At 53.0% G+C, this 17,416-nt stretch overlaps 2 protein-coding genes across 3 annotated transcripts; both read right to left on the bottom strand.

The window, feature by feature from the left end:
* Nucleotides 1–5,903: 5,903 nt before the first annotated feature.
* On the bottom strand, nucleotides 5,904–10,200 carry LOC114117504 (probable cystatin-15). The gene is made up of 3 exons (XM_027976426.3): nucleotides 9,977–10,200; nucleotides 6,989–7,099; nucleotides 5,904–6,090 (listed from the first exon to the last, which is right to left on the bottom strand). Exons 1-3 carry the CDS (start codon nucleotides 10,169–10,171, stop codon nucleotides 6,010–6,012), a joined length of 387 nt encoding a protein of 128 aa, XP_027832227.1. The 5' UTR covers nucleotides 10,172–10,200; the 3' UTR covers nucleotides 5,904–6,009.
* A 2,917-nt stretch (nucleotides 10,201–13,117) lies between these two features.
* LOC101103584 (probable cystatin-16) lies at nucleotides 13,118–17,368 on the bottom strand. Of its 2 annotated transcripts, none has more exons than XM_042229645.2 (3): nucleotides 16,844–17,368; nucleotides 15,640–15,753; nucleotides 13,118–13,304 (listed from the first exon to the last, which is right to left on the bottom strand). In XM_042229645.2, exons 1-3 carry the CDS (start codon nucleotides 17,228–17,230, stop codon nucleotides 13,224–13,226), a joined length of 582 nt encoding a protein of 193 aa, XP_042085579.1. In that variant the 5' UTR covers nucleotides 17,231–17,368; the 3' UTR covers nucleotides 13,118–13,223. The 2 variants fall into 2 exon arrangements, with proteins under 2 accessions (XP_042085579.1, XP_027832225.2); XM_027976424.3 differs by having other exon boundaries at nucleotides 15,640–15,750.
* Between the last annotated feature and the right edge of the window lie 48 nt (nucleotides 17,369–17,416).

The following is a 17,416-nucleotide window of genomic DNA, read 5'->3' as shown; positions in this document are numbered from 1 at the left end:
TTTGAGCCCATGAACTGTAGCCCAAGAGGCTCCTCTGTCCATGGGATTCTCCAGGCAAGAATACTGGAGTGGGTTGCCATTTCCTTCTCCAGGGGATCTTCCCAACATAGGGACCAAACCTGGGTCTCCTTCATTGCAGGCAGATTCTTTACCATCTGAGCCACCAGGGATACAAATGCATTATGATTTGAATGAAAGGAGCCTCTTCAGTTCAGTTCAGTCTCTCAGTCATGTCCAACTCTTTGTGATCCCATGGACTGCAGCATGCCAGGCTTCCCTGTCCTTCACCAACTGTGTGAGCACGTGATGCGTGTGCATGTGTGAATGTGTACTGTACAAAATGTGTGGGCCAGTTGATTGTCGTTCCCCATCTGGCTTCCGTGTTTCCTACGACCTTAGAAGTTCAGTTCAGTTGCTCAGTCATGTTCGACTCTTTGTGACCCCATGGATTGCAGCATCCCAGGCTTCCCTGTCCTTCACCAACTTCCAGAGCTTACTCAAATTCATGGCCATTGAGTCGGTGATGCCATCCAACCATCTCATCCTCTGTTGTCCCCTTTTCTTCCTGCCCTCAATCTTTCCCAGCATCAGGGTCTTTTCAAATGAGTCAGTTCTTTGCACTAGGTGGCCAAAGTATTGGAGTTTCAGCTTCAGCATCAGTCCTTCCAATGAATATTCAGCACTGATTTCCTTTAGTATGGACTGGTTGGATCTCCTTGCAGTCCAAGGGACTCAAGAGTCTTCTCCAGCTCCACAGTTCAAAAGCATAGTCCAACTCTCACATCCATACATGACTATTGGAAAAACCATAGTTTTGACTAGACGGACCTTTGTTGGCAAAGTAATGTCTCTGCTTTTTAATATGCTGTTTAGGTTGGTCATAGCTTTTCTTCCAAGGAGCAAGTATCTTTTAATTTCATGGCTGCAGTCACCATCTGCAGTGATTTTGGAGCCCCCCACAATAAAGTCTGTCACTGTTTCCATTGTTTCCCCATCTATTTGCCATGAAGTAATGAGATTGGATGCCATGATCTTAGTTTTCTGAATGCTGAGTTTTAAGCCAACTTTTTCACTCTCTGTTACAGTAACTTAAAAAATGTATTTAAAGAATTGTCGACAGTGCTGGAAAATGCTTATTGAAAAAGTGGTGCACAAGGTGCAGAACACTAAATATGATTCACTTCTTCATAAATAAAAAATATGTTGTTTAAAAAAAGCAGAGAATCTTGTTATTAACCTTTTAGGAGAGTCTTGATCACTCTTCAGTTGTGGGTGCCGCCTCTTCACCCTTGACCCTGGGAGGCTCTCCCATTACACCAAGCCTGAGGCCAGCGCCTTGCCTGCCCCACGGGGCACAGCCCCCTCTCGGGGTCCGGGGGTCCCTCCCTCACCTCCACTAGCCCCTCATCCCGGCTTATCCCCCTGCCAGTCTCCATACAGACTCCCCCCAAGTCTCATGTGCCTCTCCTGGCTCCTGTTTTCATTTTCACCACCCTCTTTCTTCTTCCATGTCATCCATCATAACCTACAGTTAGTTACCCGTGAATATCTTGATGGCCCGTCTCTCCCCATGAGAAATAAAATGGACTTTCTAACAGCAGGGAATCCTTCCTGTCACCCAACACGTCTCCACCAGAGCCAGGCTAGGCGTGGAGAATGTGTGAATATTTGAGGAGTCGGTGAGCAATGCTTTTGCTTTGGTGGAAAAACACTCATTTCTGATTTTTCTTTATAATGTTTCAAGTGTTCTATATTATAGATGAATCAATTATATACTATATATTATAAAATTGTATTATATTTATATATTATATAAGTATATAATATAATTATAATAAATATATAATAGAAATATAATTATATAATATAATTATAATAAATACAATTATATAAATATGCATATAATTTATATAATGTTATATATAATTAAAATTATGTTGAATTATAATTTAATAATTATAATCATCAAAGAATATATTTTTATGTATTCTTCAATAATTAGGAAGAAAAAGAGAGTAGATAAGCTTAGCAGGGGTATGATGGTTAGACCAGAGTGCAATTCCTGTGCTCACAGCAGAAGACCAAGGAGGAGCAGGACTTGAGGGCTGACAATCTGTCACCCTGAGGGAGTCAGCCACACCTGCCCCTCCGCCCCTGGGCTCAGGAGGCCTCAGGCACCATAGCTCAAGGTCTGAGCCTGGGAAGACCCCACTCTGGGGGCAGATTAAGCACCAGAGACCACAAAGCCTCTTCCTTGGGCCTCCGCGTCCCTCCCTCCTGGGACACCTGGGCCCCCTCCCAGTTCTGTCATGGCCAAGAGTATAAAGGAGACAGGTCTTCTCCTGTGCGCGACAGTTCCCACAACCCAGGGACTCGGGTGAGCAAGGGCCCTCGGGAGGGAAGCCCAAGCAGGTTGGGAGGCACCCAAGGCCCGGCTGAGCCCCTCAGGCTGGGGGGTGGGTCATAAAGGGCAAAACCCAAGGCCCAGCCCAGCAAATGTGGAGCCCACGTCAAGGGTCTTCAGTGGATGGGGGTGGAGTCCCCCCACCCCTAGGTCCTCAGAGGCTGGGCTGATGGAGTAACCCCAACCCTCAGCCCTTGTCCAATCAACTACCAAGTTCTAAGCACATGCTGGACTTTTCTCTGACACCAGGGTGCATTTGAGGTTTCTCTTGGCTTGTCTTTCTTATGAACCCTAGCTGCCCAGAGCCAGCTTAAACGTCATCTGTCTCAGTTCACGGCACTCCTGACATTGGTACAACACGCTGGACACCCATGCACCCATCACCCAGACCGGGAGCTGGAGTGTCATAGGTCTCTCCCACGTGCTCCTCAGCTGTCCTGTGACCTCACCCTGGACACTGTGTTTCTCATCCCTACCTCTCCTCAGCACTTAGTCACTGATGTCTGTGCCCCTGCCATGCCCATTTCTGCTGGATTTCCTACTTTGGGGAAGGACAGATGTCTATCACCACACATGCAACCCTGGGACCTGGGTTGTCTGATCCAGGTAATGGTACCAAGACTTGCGCAGAGAAGCATCGCTGTGGTCCTTGTCCCTTCACCAAGATTAAGACCAGCTCATTTGCGCCCTTCGCCCCGACCACTCAGCCTCCTGCAGTGGTGGGCTGGCACGTGGCTGCTGTCTGCTTATGCAATGGAGGCAGGGTTGACAACATCAGGATGAGATGTGAAGACTCCTCCTGCTCTCTGGTGGTCTCCCAAGGTGAGGGGGCCCTGGGAGACCCTAGTCTTCTAGGGTGAGGCACCTGGTCTGGACCCCAGAATATGTAGACTCCACCCCAGGGTGAGCCCAGCTGTGCTGACCTAAAGGAAAGCCACACAGGCGTGACTCTCGGCCAGTCTCAGACCCTGACCTAATTATGGACTCCTGCTACAACTCACTGCTGAGGTCAAGGTGAGGTCAAGGTGAGGGGAAGGGGCGGGTTGTCAGGCAGTATTCCTGTGCCAAGACCTGACCAGCACACTAAAATTCACCCAACTGAAGCAATGTTTCCGGGGTTCAGATATTTTGTAGAAAGAAGTGGTTACTGTTGTCTACTTTGTAAAAGAACCAAATCCTATGCCCCCTAACACTCTCATAATCCTTTGAATTTCATAAGCACGTGCATATACACACATACACCATCAGCATGTTAATATTACCTAGAAGAGTTTGCTTCCCAGGTGGCTCAGTGATAAAGGATCCACCTGGCAAGCAGGAGACATAAGCTTGATCCCTGGGTCGGGAATCCCCTGGAGAAGGAAATGGCAACCTACTTTAGCATTCTTTCCTTTTACTCCAATATTTTGACTTGGGAAATCCCATGGACAGGGGAGCCTGGTGGGCTACAATTCATGGGGTTGCAAAGAATAAGACACAGAAAAGTTTAATCCTGGGTGGCCCTGAATGTAATCAGAGACGGTCCCCCTATTTGGCATACTTGTCAGGAAGGATGAATGCTTCCTACTATGTGTGATAGTTTGAGGGTGCTTCTTTTGCAGCTAGAGCTAACTGATAAAAAAATCTTTTCATTGTGTCTTCCTTTAATTCTGGAAAATATATCTTCATTATTTCTTATAATATTTCTCTCTTTTTACTTTTCTCTTCTAGGGTTTGTAGGTTGGCAGTTCTACAGATAATTGTACTCTGTCCTTAAAGCATCCAAGTTTCTCTTCTCATCCTTTCCTGCTGCCTCTGCATCCCTTCCCCCATGATGAGATGGATTAACAAGGAGCTCAGCACATATAACCCAAAGGGCCCTGCTTCTCCAAACCAGATAATCTGAGAGAACATTCTGGGTTTCATGGAAATCAAGGATTTTTAACGCATCCATTTTTCTACTGTGTGCTTGTACTCTGTATATTTTCCCTCCCTATTGATTTCAGACTGGGCTGAATCTGGAGAGGTCCCTCCAGGACACAGTGACATGGGACAGGCCATGGTTGTGACTGACCCAAGGAAGTAAGTCATCACCCACACCCTGCTAATGTGGTTTCACTGATGACAACGGCGGTGGGCGTGAAATTTACCAGTCCCCTCCGCAGGCCCTCTCAGAGCCTGTGACCATGAGCTTCAGCTCAGCGGATGGGCCACAGTTTTGGGCCCATCCCAAGGGCTCTGAGCCAAGGGTGGGCAACAGGCTGGCTTAGCTGACCACAGACTTACCCTGTCAATGTGTGCATGCCCCTGCCAGCCCGTGAGGAGGCTACAGGACCTACACACAGGCTGGACAAGGAGCCAAAGCAGAGCAGGCCACTGTCTTTGTGATGTGGCTGGTAGAGTTGTCCTCGGTAGTCTTGGGAAAAGCAGTCTCACCAGGGCTGATGACCCTTCAGGGGAACCAATTGGCCAGGAAAGAGACAAGCTAATGACCACGGACAAGAAAATCAGATCCCCAAACACAAAAGGCAGAGGGAAGACCCCTCAGCCCCTCCTAAAGTCGTCCTCCAGACAGCGTCCCATGACCTCTCTGTCCCAGTTGGGCCCCCACACCCTCGGACCCTCCAGGGCAGCCCCCACCAGGACCCAGGGAGAGAGACGTGCTTGTGAGGAGTTCTGTCACCCCAGGGACGTCCCAGGGCTAGTGATCTACGTTGACAGCCTTGGAAGACAGGCTGAGCTCCAAAGGGGAAACACAAGGGTCAGGGAGTGGGAGGGGACGGGGGGACTGGAGCTGCCGTCTTCTGAGCCGTCCCCAGAGACCCTGAGAAGACATTCTCATCCATCACTGAGCTCTGGGGCAGGTGCCCTATGGGGCTCCACAGGGGACAGAGCCTTCCATCGTTTCAGTCACCCACTTCCCACCCCTGTGCCTGGGCACCCTCCCCCCACCCCACCCCAGAAGGACCATCCACTGTGAGTCTGGCCCCAGAGATGGACAGGGAAAGGACACAACTGGCTGTCACCTGCAGAACTGTCTGGATTCTTTTCGAGTGGAATGGATGGAGGGTGGAGAGATTGGAACATGAATAGAAAAAAGAATGGAAGAATGGATAATGGAAGGAAGGAAGGATGGATGGATGGATGAAAACATGGATGATGCAAGGCTGGATGAGTGCATGACTGGATAGATGCACGGAAGGATGGCTGGGTGAGTGAACAGATGAGTGGGTAGGTGAATGGAAGGATGAATAAATGGGTGGATGGAAGCGTGCATGAAGGGACAGGTGATAGGCAAGTGAAGCATATATGAATCAATGAATATACAACACCAATCCCCAGGGCCCTGTAGGACCCATGAAGGACAGCCTTCCATGAGTAGAGGAGTTTGATTAACTCAGTACCTGCTCCTGCAACCAAGGTGAAACCAGTGATAAATTCTCCATCGCTCAACATTGGCAATAACATCCATGGAAATAAATCATCAGAGAGAAGGAAAAACTGACAGGGACCCAGAACGTGCTCTGAGATGCCTTTAATTGCCCTGGTGCCATGCAGACCTAGGACTCCAGACCCTCACTCTTCAGGGGAAGAGGACCTGCCATGGGAGTCCGGAGCTCATTCCCCTATATCTGCTGGCAGGTGCTGCTCAGGAGGGTGAACTGGGTAAATGAGGGCCGTGAGTCCACAGTGAAAGTGCAGTTCACCTGAAAAAAAAAATTCTATGTAAGACATAAAATAAGAACAATATAACAATGAGGGTGCAGGAAGGACTTAACAGGAGCTCAAGGTACATTAAAAACTAAAGAGAAAAGAAAAGCAGAATCAAACAGTAGCCTGGGGCTGGGCTCTGGAGCTCAGCTCTCCATGATCAAGGCTGGGAGCTCCTGAGAGGGTGCCAGGCGGTACCATGACCTGCCCCTCAGGGTCCTCTCCCCCAGGGCATGTGATGCCTGAAGGGCTCTGCCCAGTGAGCTCCTGGGGAGCCCGCAGCCTGCCCAGGAGATGGTTCAGGTGACACCCACTCATCCAGCAGTGGCTGCAAACCCACCCAGGGGAGGCAGTTCCAAGGCTGGGTCCAGAGAGACTGCAGCCCCACTGAGGCCCATATCCAAGGTCTCAGTCCAACCGACCAGATGCCAGCCCATGGGGTGAGGACACAAGGACTGGTTGACCGAGTCTTGTCCTTGCTGCCCAGGAGACCAGGAGGAGGGTGGAAGCGACCAGCAAACGAATCAATCCTCCCATCCAGAAGGATCGGAGCAGAGGAAGGGGAGGCCCACAGGGAGAACTGCATCTGCCTAGACCCAAGTTCATAGGAAGCTGGAGGCTGGGGCGCCTCCATCCTGGAGGTGAGGGCCCAAGGCGGTCTGTGGGGGTCTCTGGTGGGCCAGCCAGGCTGTGAGCACAGGGCCCAGCTTGCTGCTGAGCTGGGAGCATCTCTGTGCAGGGGGAGCCCTGGGACCTGGCGGGGAAGGGCCTGGACCCTGCATTCTGTCCCAGGGTCAACACTGATGCCTTCTAAGCCTCCTCACACACCCTCCTTGACATTCTTTTTCATTCTCTGAAGATTTGTGATGCTTTGGGTTGATTTTACTCTCAAACCTTTTTCCCTTCAGGGCCTTCTTGCAAGGGGCAGTTGTCGATGTCTTCGTCGTGTTTTTTGCAGATTGTGCGGCCCAGGTCCAGGTCCATTAAGTATGTCAAAGAGTACTTCTGTCAAAGGGAGATTGTAGAAACTTCTGTGAGTACATACTTTGCAGTAATGAGAAAAGCACAGAGATTCAGACAGAAAATGGGCAAACGGTGTGAATGTGCACATATGTATCAACTGGGACAAACCTAGGTGCATTTTCTTATTTTTTTATTATCAGTTTATATATTATTTTTCTTTTTCATCCTAAATCTCCACTTTATTACAAAAAGATGCCACAGCCCTGGAATTTCCCCTGCCTTACACCTCCTGATGGTTGGCACCCAGGAGCTGCATCACCAGCACATGGCATTGGGGAGGGGGGGTTGGTTCCAGGACGAAGGGCCCTGGCATTGACAGTACACGCACAGCACAGCTGGCATCACCCAGCTCTCAATCACATTATCCAGACACCCGGAGGGCATCACACGGCTCCTTCTAGGGAGGGGGCCAAAAATGCTCATCCGCTGAGCCTCTGTCAAAGCCATGCTGTCCCTTTAGGGGCAACATCCAGACCAGGATGGGGGCCTGGGGGGCTGGACGTTCCTTCTCTCCTGGGGCAGCTGTGACACCCAGGGCTCACCTGGCAAACCTTCATCCAGATGGATGTTTGCGACCCGGGTGCTGCTCTGTGTATTCATCGTCTTCTCTAAGAAGGCATCATGAGTCAGAATCTCATCTCTTATGGAGAGGTGGTGAGAACTCAGAAGAACTCAAACATGGAGAGGGATGTAGCCAGAAACCTCCCCAGGGAGGAATATGCCTCTGGGGCACTGACCTGGAAATGCCTAGAAAACTGGCTTCCTTAGAGGTACAGGAATGCCTGCAGCTGATGCAGCCCACCCCCCAACACACACACACACACACACACACACACACACACACACACACACACACACACACACACACATACCCAGTCTCTTGCACTGCGGCTGGACCCCGGGCAAGGACAGGTTTAGGATGGATCGGGGGCAGCGGCGGCCACACGGATGCTTGAGGGGCTCTTGACCTTGCCAAGTCCAGGGCTGGGACTCAAGCCAGGGAAGGACCAGCTGGTCAGGAAAGGAGGGCATGTGAGGGAAGCCAGGGCTGTCTGTGTAGGAGAAGACCCTCCCATCAGAGCCCTGCTGACTCAGGCCGACTCGGGGCTGGCCATCCAGCATCAGGCTTGGGTCTGGGCTCAGAATGGCTGGACAACAGTTAATCCAGACAAAGCGTATGGGCGGGGGAGCAATGCGCATCAGTGGGAAAGTGCTGCCTGGCCAAGTGCTCAGGACAACACGCTCCCCTCTTTCCCACCACGATGCTCTGTAATCACAGCCTTCCTGACCTTCCCAGGCTGCCTCGGGGATACCCGACCTTCTTCCTGTTTCCCCCGCCCCTCTCTATGCTGTCTGCCCATCTGCTGAGCCCAAGGACCCGGGGTCCACGCCTGACAACCCACCCATATCCCACATCAATTTCCAAGCAGACTCAGAAGCCAGCTCTTCTCTGCTACCCGGAGACCAGTGAAGGGCTCCTGTACCCTGGTCTCAGCTTGCACCCAGGCTGAGACACCCACTGCTCCTACAGCGTCCAGAGAGATGCTGGACAAAGCTGAACAACCTCGTCTCCTGAGTCCCTGATACTCTGAGGGGAATATCCTGACCGGCCACCAACACACCCACACCCTGCATGCCACCGCCTCTCCCCACCCTGCACCCCTTCTCTGCAACACAGACCCACAGACTGCAGCCTGGCCCTGCAGGCACTCACAACTCCTCCTGGTCCAAGGCCCTCTCTGGGCTTCCCCATCCTTCTTATCCCCAAACCTTCATGTGGGTCCTCCCAGGAGTGCCAGTCTTCAGAAAGGCTCTTCTGCCCCTGACACCACCCTCCCCACAGCCCTGTGGTCCTGCAATGACTGCTCTTGTCCGCCTTTCAACTGTCTCATCCAAGAACTTGGGGCTTGATTGCTCTCATCACCAGGGTAACAGCCCTAGGAGAGCAGGCCCTGCTATCTCCACTGCCTCCTTCAGGCCTGGAGGGGGCTTAGGGAGGGGGAGAGACTCCCTATGGCCCCCCCTTTACCCTGAAGTCAGGCCTCGGGGTGAGGGTGACGGATCTGTGGTCTGGATGAAAGGACAAGAGATCCTTCATTTGGTCAGTGCTAGTGGCTCACTTGTGCCCGGCTCTTTGCAACCCCATGGACTATAGTCCGCCAGGCTCCTCTGTCCATGGGATTCTCCAGGCAAGAGCACTGGAGTGGGTCACCATGCCCTCCTCCAGGGGATCTTCCTGACCCAGGACCCATGGTGGTCTGCTCTACAAGGCGCCTTAGCCCAGCAGCTGGGCCATGAGCCCAGAGACGTAGGCCCGCTGTTGACTCTGCAAAGCTGCTCCATCCTGGACTTTGAAATTGGGGTGCTGCCCCCCATTCATCTCCCTCCTCGCCTAGCCTTCTGCTTCCCTCTCCTTCTCTCCCCTGCTCCAAGCATTCAGCAAATGTACTGGAACCTTGGAGCCCTTCTAGTGGAAGTTTGTATTTTCACACATCCTTGACCAAATGAGGGCTTCCCTGGTGGCTCAGACGGTAAAGAATCTGCCTGCAACATGGGAGACCTGGGTCAGGAAGATCCCCTGGAGGAGGGCATGGCAACCCACTCCAGTATTCTTGCCTGGAGAATCCCCTGAACAGGAGACCCTAGTGGGCTACATTCCATGGGATCACAAAGAATCGGACACAGCTGAGTGACTAACACTGACCAAACACTTACCCTTTCATGCAGACCACGGACCCGCCACCCCCACCCCGGGGCCTGACTTCAGGGAAAAGGTGGGGCCACAGGGAGGGTCTCTCCCCCTCCCCAAACCTCCTCCCCTCCCACCTCCATGCCTTCCACTACTCCCCTCGCCCTCACCTTGCGCTGACTCCGTCTGACCCACAGCAGCTTGTATGCATTCTCGTCTGGTTGGTGCTCATTGAAGTGGTGCAAGGCAAACTCCACACACAAGCTGAACTCTTTCCCTGTCTTCCCGACGTCCTCAAACATCCAGCTGCAGACGTGAGGCCCCAAAGCAAGAAGCCCCAGGAGCAGAGGCAGCTTCCAGAACATGTTGTCCAGCGTTGTCCTGGAGGCCGAGTGCTCGGCAAGCTGTCCTCCTCAGCTCCCCACCCAGCACCGCCCTGCCCCGCACAGCGCTTTGCTGCCCACCGGGCCCTCTGCCCAGTTCCTCCTCTCTGACCCTCCCATCGTCACCAGAGGGAAATAGAGCTGGGGGTAGGGCGGGGGGATGTCCCAGTTTCCATCCCTTGTCAAATAAGCCTTGGGCACTAGGGACCCGCAAGCTCTGTTCCCCCTTATCTCTAGCGCAGCTTCAGACCAACCTCAGTAGGGTCTGGGTGAGGGCCTCGAGCCCTCTGGGATTCCCCTCATGGTATTGCCCCCCAGGACGGGCAGAGTCATAGGAGCGCTTACAGATACTGGTGGGTCCTGAGCCCTGGGCAGCTGAGGGTCAAACCGGATCTTGGCTGCAGCCCACGACCTAAGGAAGCGTCTGGAATGTACAGTGATGGGCAGTGTGTGGGCTGGGGTAGCGTCCTCTCCACCTCCCACATCTGCGGACCTCCTTGCCCTGGGGCCTAGCCGTGCTGGGCACTGGGGAGAGGGCTTCTAATGTCTGTGAGCAACGGGGAAGCCAGCCAAGGCAGGGGCCCTCCTGGAAAGGACGTGAATGGCAGCCGGAGGGGGTCAGGGGGTGCGAAACATCAAGATTAGGATACGCTGAATTTGGATAAATGTCTTATCAGCTCAAAAAGAGCATGTGCTCTGCAGCCACTGGTGGATAGTCTGTGCAACTGTTATTCATTTGTCAAATCAACACTGAGGTGCAGCCCAGGGTGCTTGGCAGCCACCCATGACTCCGAAGAGACCACAGAGAAACTGAAACAGAGATGTTTCCTGCTCTCAAGCTCTGGACGAGGTACCAGCAGGGCCCACGCTGTTGGTCGGGGGGAAGGGTCATGACTGGGGGCACACACACAGAGCAAGATGTGCACGCCTTCACTGGAGGCCCTGGACTCCCGGCTCAGGCCGGATTGGTCATCTCAAACCAAGAGAGCAGGTTCCGGAAAGCTCTGCAGGGATCTTGTCTAAGGCAGCTACAGGGGAAGAGAAGCCTTCGGGGGAAGTTGCACTGGGTCTTTCATTTGTCCTCTTGGGCCTGTGCTCGTATTGGGGGCTCATGTCAGGGCAAGGTCCCCGCAGGCTGCCTGGCCACACAAACTGGATGGCCCATGTTGTAGCTTCAAGTCTCCACAATACTCCAAATCAAATTTGTTAAATGATTTCTTACACTTTTGTAAATATCATCTGGCTTTCACCTTGTGGGCTGTCTGTCAACCATTGAGACAGTGCTTTCACTCTTCCCTGTACCAGGAATCTGGCTGTTCTCCCTCTGGTTCTGTCCCTTGTGGCTTCTCCAGAGACTGGGAGAAGGAATGACCCCTACACCGGGGAGACCTCTTGTAACTTCCCTAACCAAGCAAAGCTGTGACATTGGTTTCCCAAAGGCTGTGTTTCTGATCCCATATGTGTTGAGAGCTACAACCAGCAGACGGAGGCTGCAGTTGACATTAGTCACCTTCACTGAACCCTGGTGTACCCCCCAGAGGCTCGAGGTGGGCTTACAGTCACCTTGCAGCTGGGTCTGAATGCTAAGCGCCATGACACAAAGACAGGGACAAGTGCAAAGCCCCCTGGTGTAGTCAGGTGTATCTGAGCTCAGACCACAGCACAGCTGAAAAGAGCAGGACAAAGAACCTCTGATGGGAAACGGGAGGTAAGGCTAGACTTGTCCAGCCCCGGGCCCGCAAACAATGGCTCCATCCCTCTGAGCCCAAGTGCTCTCAAAGGAAGCTTGGATGACCACATCCCCACTCCTATCAGTTTGTACTTGCCCTTATCAAATTGTGGGGAGATGTAGAAATCCCAAACACAGGTACCAAAGGACCAAGGCTGACTCTGGCCAGCTGTGCTCATGGAGTTGCCCAGAGCTGGGGGACAGGGCAGAGGGGGATCTGTCTCACCAGTGCTTACAGCCTCATCATGGGTATCGGCCAGCCAGGAAAGGGACCAACGACCATGGACATGCAAACCAGATCCCCAAACTCAACAGGCAGAGGGAAGACCCCTGGAGCCTCTTCCTCTGAAGTCCTCCTCCAGATGGCATCCCATGGCCTCTCTGTCCCAGTCGGGCCCCCACGCCCCCATCCCTTGGAGCCTCCAGGCCTGTCTCAGGGGTAGTGACTCTGTGTTGATAGGCTTGGATGACAGCCTGGGCTCCAATGGGGGAACACAAGGGTCAGGCAGTGGGAGGGGAGGGGGGACTGGAGCTGCCATCTTCTGAGCAGTCCCCAGAGACCCTGAGAAGACTTTCTCATCTGTCAGTGAGCTCCAGGGCAGATGCCCTGATGGGGGTTCACTAAGAGCCCCACTTCCCACCCCTGTGCCTGGGCATCCTCGCCGACTCCACCCCAGAAGGACCATCCACTGTAAGTCTGGCCTCAGAGATGGACATAGAAGGGACACAGGTGGCTGTCACCTGGAAAAACTGTCTGCTGGCAAAACTGTCTGGATTCCTTTTGAGTGGAGTGGATAGAAGCTGGAGGGATTGGAGGGTGAATGGACAGAAGAGTGGATGATGGGAGGATGGATGTATGCCTGGATGGATGGATAGATGGATGCATGGATGATGGAAAGATGAATGGATGCCTGACTATATGGATGAGTGAAGGGATAGATGCATAGATACATGGATGGACAGATGATAGACAAACAAGGAATATATGAATTAATGAGTGGATATACACACTAACCATGAGGGCACTGGAGGAACCAGGAAGGGCAACCTCTCATGATCAGAGAAGTTTGGTTAACTCAGTACCTGCTCCTGCAACCAAGGTGAGACCAGTGATAAATTCTCCATCGCTCAACATTGGCAACAACATCCATGGAAATAAATCATCAGAGAGAAGGAAAAACTGACAGGGACCCAGAATGTGCTCTGAGATGCCTTTAATTGCCCTGGTGCCATGCAGACCTAGGACTCCAGACCCTCACTCTTCAGGGGAAGAGGACCTGCCATGGGAGTCCGGAGCTCATTCCCCTATATCTGCTGGCAGGTGCTGCTCAGGAGGGTGAACTGGGTAAACCAGGGCCGTGAGTCCACAATGAAAGTGCAGTTCAGCTGAAAAAAAAAATTCTATGTAAGACATAAAATAAGAACAATATAACAATGAGGGTGCAGGAAGGACTTAACAGGAGCTCAAGGTACATTAAAAACTAAAGAGAAAAGAAAAGCAGAATCAAACAGTAGCCTGGGGCTGGGCTCTGGAGCTCAGCTCTCCATGGTCAAGGCTGGGAGCTCCTGAGATGGTGCCTGGCAGTACCATGACCTGCCCCTCAGGGTCCTCTCCCCCAGGGCATGTGATGCCTGAAGGGCTCTGCCCAGTGAGCTCCTGGGGAGCCCGCAGCCTGCCCAGGAGATGGTTCAGGTGACACCCACTCATCCAGCAGTGGCTGCAAACCCACCCAGGGGAGGCAGTTCCAAGGCTGGGTCCAGAGAGACTGCAGCCCCACTGAGGCCCATATCCAAGGTCTCAGTCCAACCGACCAGACGCCAGCCCATGGGGTGAGGACATGAGGACTGGTTGACCGAGTCTTGTCCTTGCCGCCCAGGAGACCAGGAGGAGGGTGGGAGTGACCAGCAAACTAATTGGTCCTCCCGTCCAGAAGAATCGGAGCAGAGGAAGGAGAGGCCCACAGGGAGAACTGCATCTGCCTGGACCCAAGTTCGTAGGAAGCTTGAGGCTGGGGAGGCTCCATCCTGGAGGTGAGGGCCCAAGGCGGTCTGTGGGGGTCTCTGGTGGGCCAGCCAGGCTGTGAGCACAGGGCCCAGCTTGCTGCTGAACTGGAAGCATCTCTGTGCAGGGGAAGCCCTAGGACCAGGAGAGGAGGGGTCTGGACTCATCGTTCTGTCCCTGGGTCAACCCTGATGACTTTCTTAAGCTCCCTCCTTGAAGCCTTCTGTGAGGTAAAGAAAACAGATATAGTGGTCTCTGTCCAGATTCTTGGCACACAGCATCTGAATCCCTTGTAAATTTCTAAATGATAAGAACTCCAGGAGCATGTTCAGTTCTACTGAGGTGCCTCTGGTGGGCTCCTGGATGGGGACTGGTCACTAGAAAAACCCACCGATGGAGCTGGAGATAGTCATGCCTACGGAGGAAGTCTCCTTCCAAATCCTGAATTGAGATTCAGAGCACCCATGTGGGTGACCACGTTCTTGTACTGGGGGGTGACGCACCTCAATCCTCCAAAGCCCCTGTGCTCAGGACCCTCCCTCACCTCGTCCTGGGTATCCGTGTGTCTGGCTGCTCACCTGTGTCCTTTCACTGTATCTTTCAATAAGACAGGAAAGCTAATTATTCCCTGAGTTCTTTAGGTCACTCCAGCAAATTAGTCAGGGCTCAGAGGTTAAAAGAATCTGCCTCTAATGCGGGAGACCTGAGTTTGATCCCCGTGTCAGGAAGATCCTCTGGAGAAGGAAACAGCAACCCACTCCAGTGTTCATGCCTGGAGAATCCCAAGGATGGAGGAGCCTGGTGGGCTACAGTCCATGGGGTCGCAAAGAGTCAGACAAAACTGAGCGACTTAACTTTAACTTTCAAAGAGGGGGAGATGGGAACCCCTGATGTGTGGTCAAATTGGACAGAACCTGTGAGCAGCTGGCATCTGAATGGGGGACAGGTGTCTCAGGGGCTTCAATCTTTAACTTGTGAGACCTGATGCCACCTTCAGGTAGGTGGCTGGTGTCCTAGAAGGATTTCTTGGTCACCAGAAGGATCAGTAGCAAGGTGCTCTGTGTGGGGAATAAAGGAGTTGCGAAAGGCAGTGAAAGTGTTAGCTGCTCAGTCGTGTCTGACTCTGCTACCCCATGGACTAGCCCACCAGGTTCTTCTGTCCATGGGATTCTCCAGGCAAGAATACTGGAGTGGGTAGCTATTCCCTTCTCTAGGGGATCTTTCTGTCTTGGGGATCAAATCCAGGTCTCTGGCATTGCAGGCACATTCTTTACCATCTGAGCCACCGGGGAAGCCTGAAGGGCAGGACTGTTGCTAATCAAAAGAGAGGCAGCACCGAAACCCCCCGAGGCAGAGGCTCATGGAGGTTAGGAGATGACCGCCTGGGATGCTGCACACACCCTGACCTTGACAGCAAGCCCTCCCTTTGGAAACTGCAGAAGAAAGAATACAAGACTGTCACTTCCTTCATCCTCATCACGCAGTCCTGCTTGACTGTATAACCTTTCCCTACTCACCAGGGAGAGGGCGCACAGTTTTTGAGGTGCTAGCCTTCTGTGTTCCCCCATTGCCTGGCAAGGTAATAAAGCCACTCTTTCTTTCTCCATAATTCTGCTTGGCACTGGGGCACAGAAAGCCAGGATTTTGGCAGTACACCCTCCTTGATGTGATTTTTCTGTCTCAGGTTTGTGACACTTTGGGTTGTTTTCATTCTCAAACCTTTCTCTCTCCTGGGCTTTCTTGCAGGGGGCATTTGTCAATGTCTTCGTCGTGCTTCTTACAAACTGTGCGGCCCAGGTCCAGTTCCATTAAATATATCATTGTCCAGCTCTGCTGAGGAGAAATTAGAAAACAGAAACGTAGAGAATCCAGTAGATAAGTGGGCAAAAGACTAGACTATGCATATGAATAGGACACGTACCTCTGTGCAGTTTCTCTACAAGCACATACCAACCAAAAGATGCCCCGGAGTGTGGCTCCAGCAGCCCTGGACACTTCCCTGTCTTGCTCCTCCTGACGACTGGGACCTGGGAGGCATGTCACCAGTCCATAGCAGTGGCGGGGGGTGGGGGGTGTCGTGGGACAGAGGACCTGGGGCTGACAGTACACGCACAGCAACCTGACATCCCTTAGCTCTCAGTCGTATCAGCCACACACACGGAGGGCATTGCACGCCTCCTTCTAGGGAGGGGGCCGGAAATGCACGTCCACGGAGCCTTTGTCAGAGCCATGCTGTCCCTCGGGGGAAACATCCAGACCAGGACAGAGGCCTGGGGGCTGGACCCTTCATCTCTCCTGGGGCACCCAGGGGCTCAGCACCCAAGGGCAAACCTTCATCCAGGTGGATGTTTTTGACCTGGGTGCTGCTCTGTGTGTCCATCAACTTCTCTAAGAAGTCATCATGAGATAGAATCTTGTCCCCTACAGAGAGGTAGTGAGAACTTGAAAGAATTCAAACACAAAGAGGGATGTAGCCAGCAATCTCACCAGGGAGGAACACACCTCCAGGGCACTGACCTGGAATTGTCTAGAAAGCTGACTTCCTTAAGGGTTCAGAAATGCCTATAGCTGAAGCCACCAGCCAGAAACACACACACACACACACACATGCCCAGCACCTTGCACCTCAGCTAGACCCCAGGCGAGGACAGGATTAGGAGAGATCAGGGCCAGCAGTGGCCACAGTGATGCTCAAGGGGCCCTTGGCCTCCCCGAGTCCAGGCCTTGGACTCAACCCAGGGAAGGGCTGGCCAGTCAGGAAATGAAGGCACATGAAGGAAGCCAGGGTCATCTGTGCAGGAAGGGGGCCCCTCCAGTCCCTTCAGGAGTGTGTGCGGCAGGGGACCCTCCGATCAGAGCCCTGCTCACCCAGGCCAGCTTGGGGTGAGCCATTCCACAGCCCAGGCCCATGACGGCCACTCACCTTTTGTTGGGCTCGCCTCACCTCTAGCAGCTTGTAGGCTTGCTCCTCGGTATTGCCACTGTTGAACCAAGCCACAGCGAACTCCACAGACACCGCAAAATATTCGAGGTCCTTACTAATGTCTACGAATTCCATTTCAATGGCCCAGACATGAATGCCCAGGACAGCAAGCCCCAGAAGCAGAGTTGCCTTCAGAAACATGCTGCTCGACCTCAGCCCAAAAGACAGCTGACAGGGGCGTGGGAGTGGTCTCCGGCCAGGGATGCCCCCCTGCAGCCCTGAGCTGCTGGCCTTCTGCTTTGAGGGGGCCTCTGCCCAGCCCTTCCGCAGCATCCCTGGCCAGTCTCTCCTGTGGGCACCAAACAGAGGCCAAGTGGGGAGTCGCATTCCCTCTTCGGTCACATAAACCTCGAAGGTAGGGACTTGTACCCAGCAGGCTCTGTCTCCCTCATTTCCAAGGCTTCATCCTGTGAGTGTCCCATTCTTGCTGGGTCCTGAGTCTCCCGTTTGCCCTCAGGGCCGTATAAGCAGGGACTGCCGGAGTCACGTGAAGTCCTGGGAGCACCAGGAAGC

The sequence above is a fragment of the Ovis aries genome, chromosome 13 (assembly GCF_016772045.2).
Source record: "Ovis aries strain OAR_USU_Benz2616 breed Rambouillet chromosome 13, ARS-UI_Ramb_v3.0, whole genome shotgun sequence".
Lineage (NCBI taxonomy): Eukaryota > Metazoa > Chordata > Mammalia > Artiodactyla > Bovidae > Ovis > Ovis aries.
The sequence above is the reverse complement of the archived record's forward strand: the minus strand, read 5'-3'. Positions and strand labels throughout refer to the sequence as shown.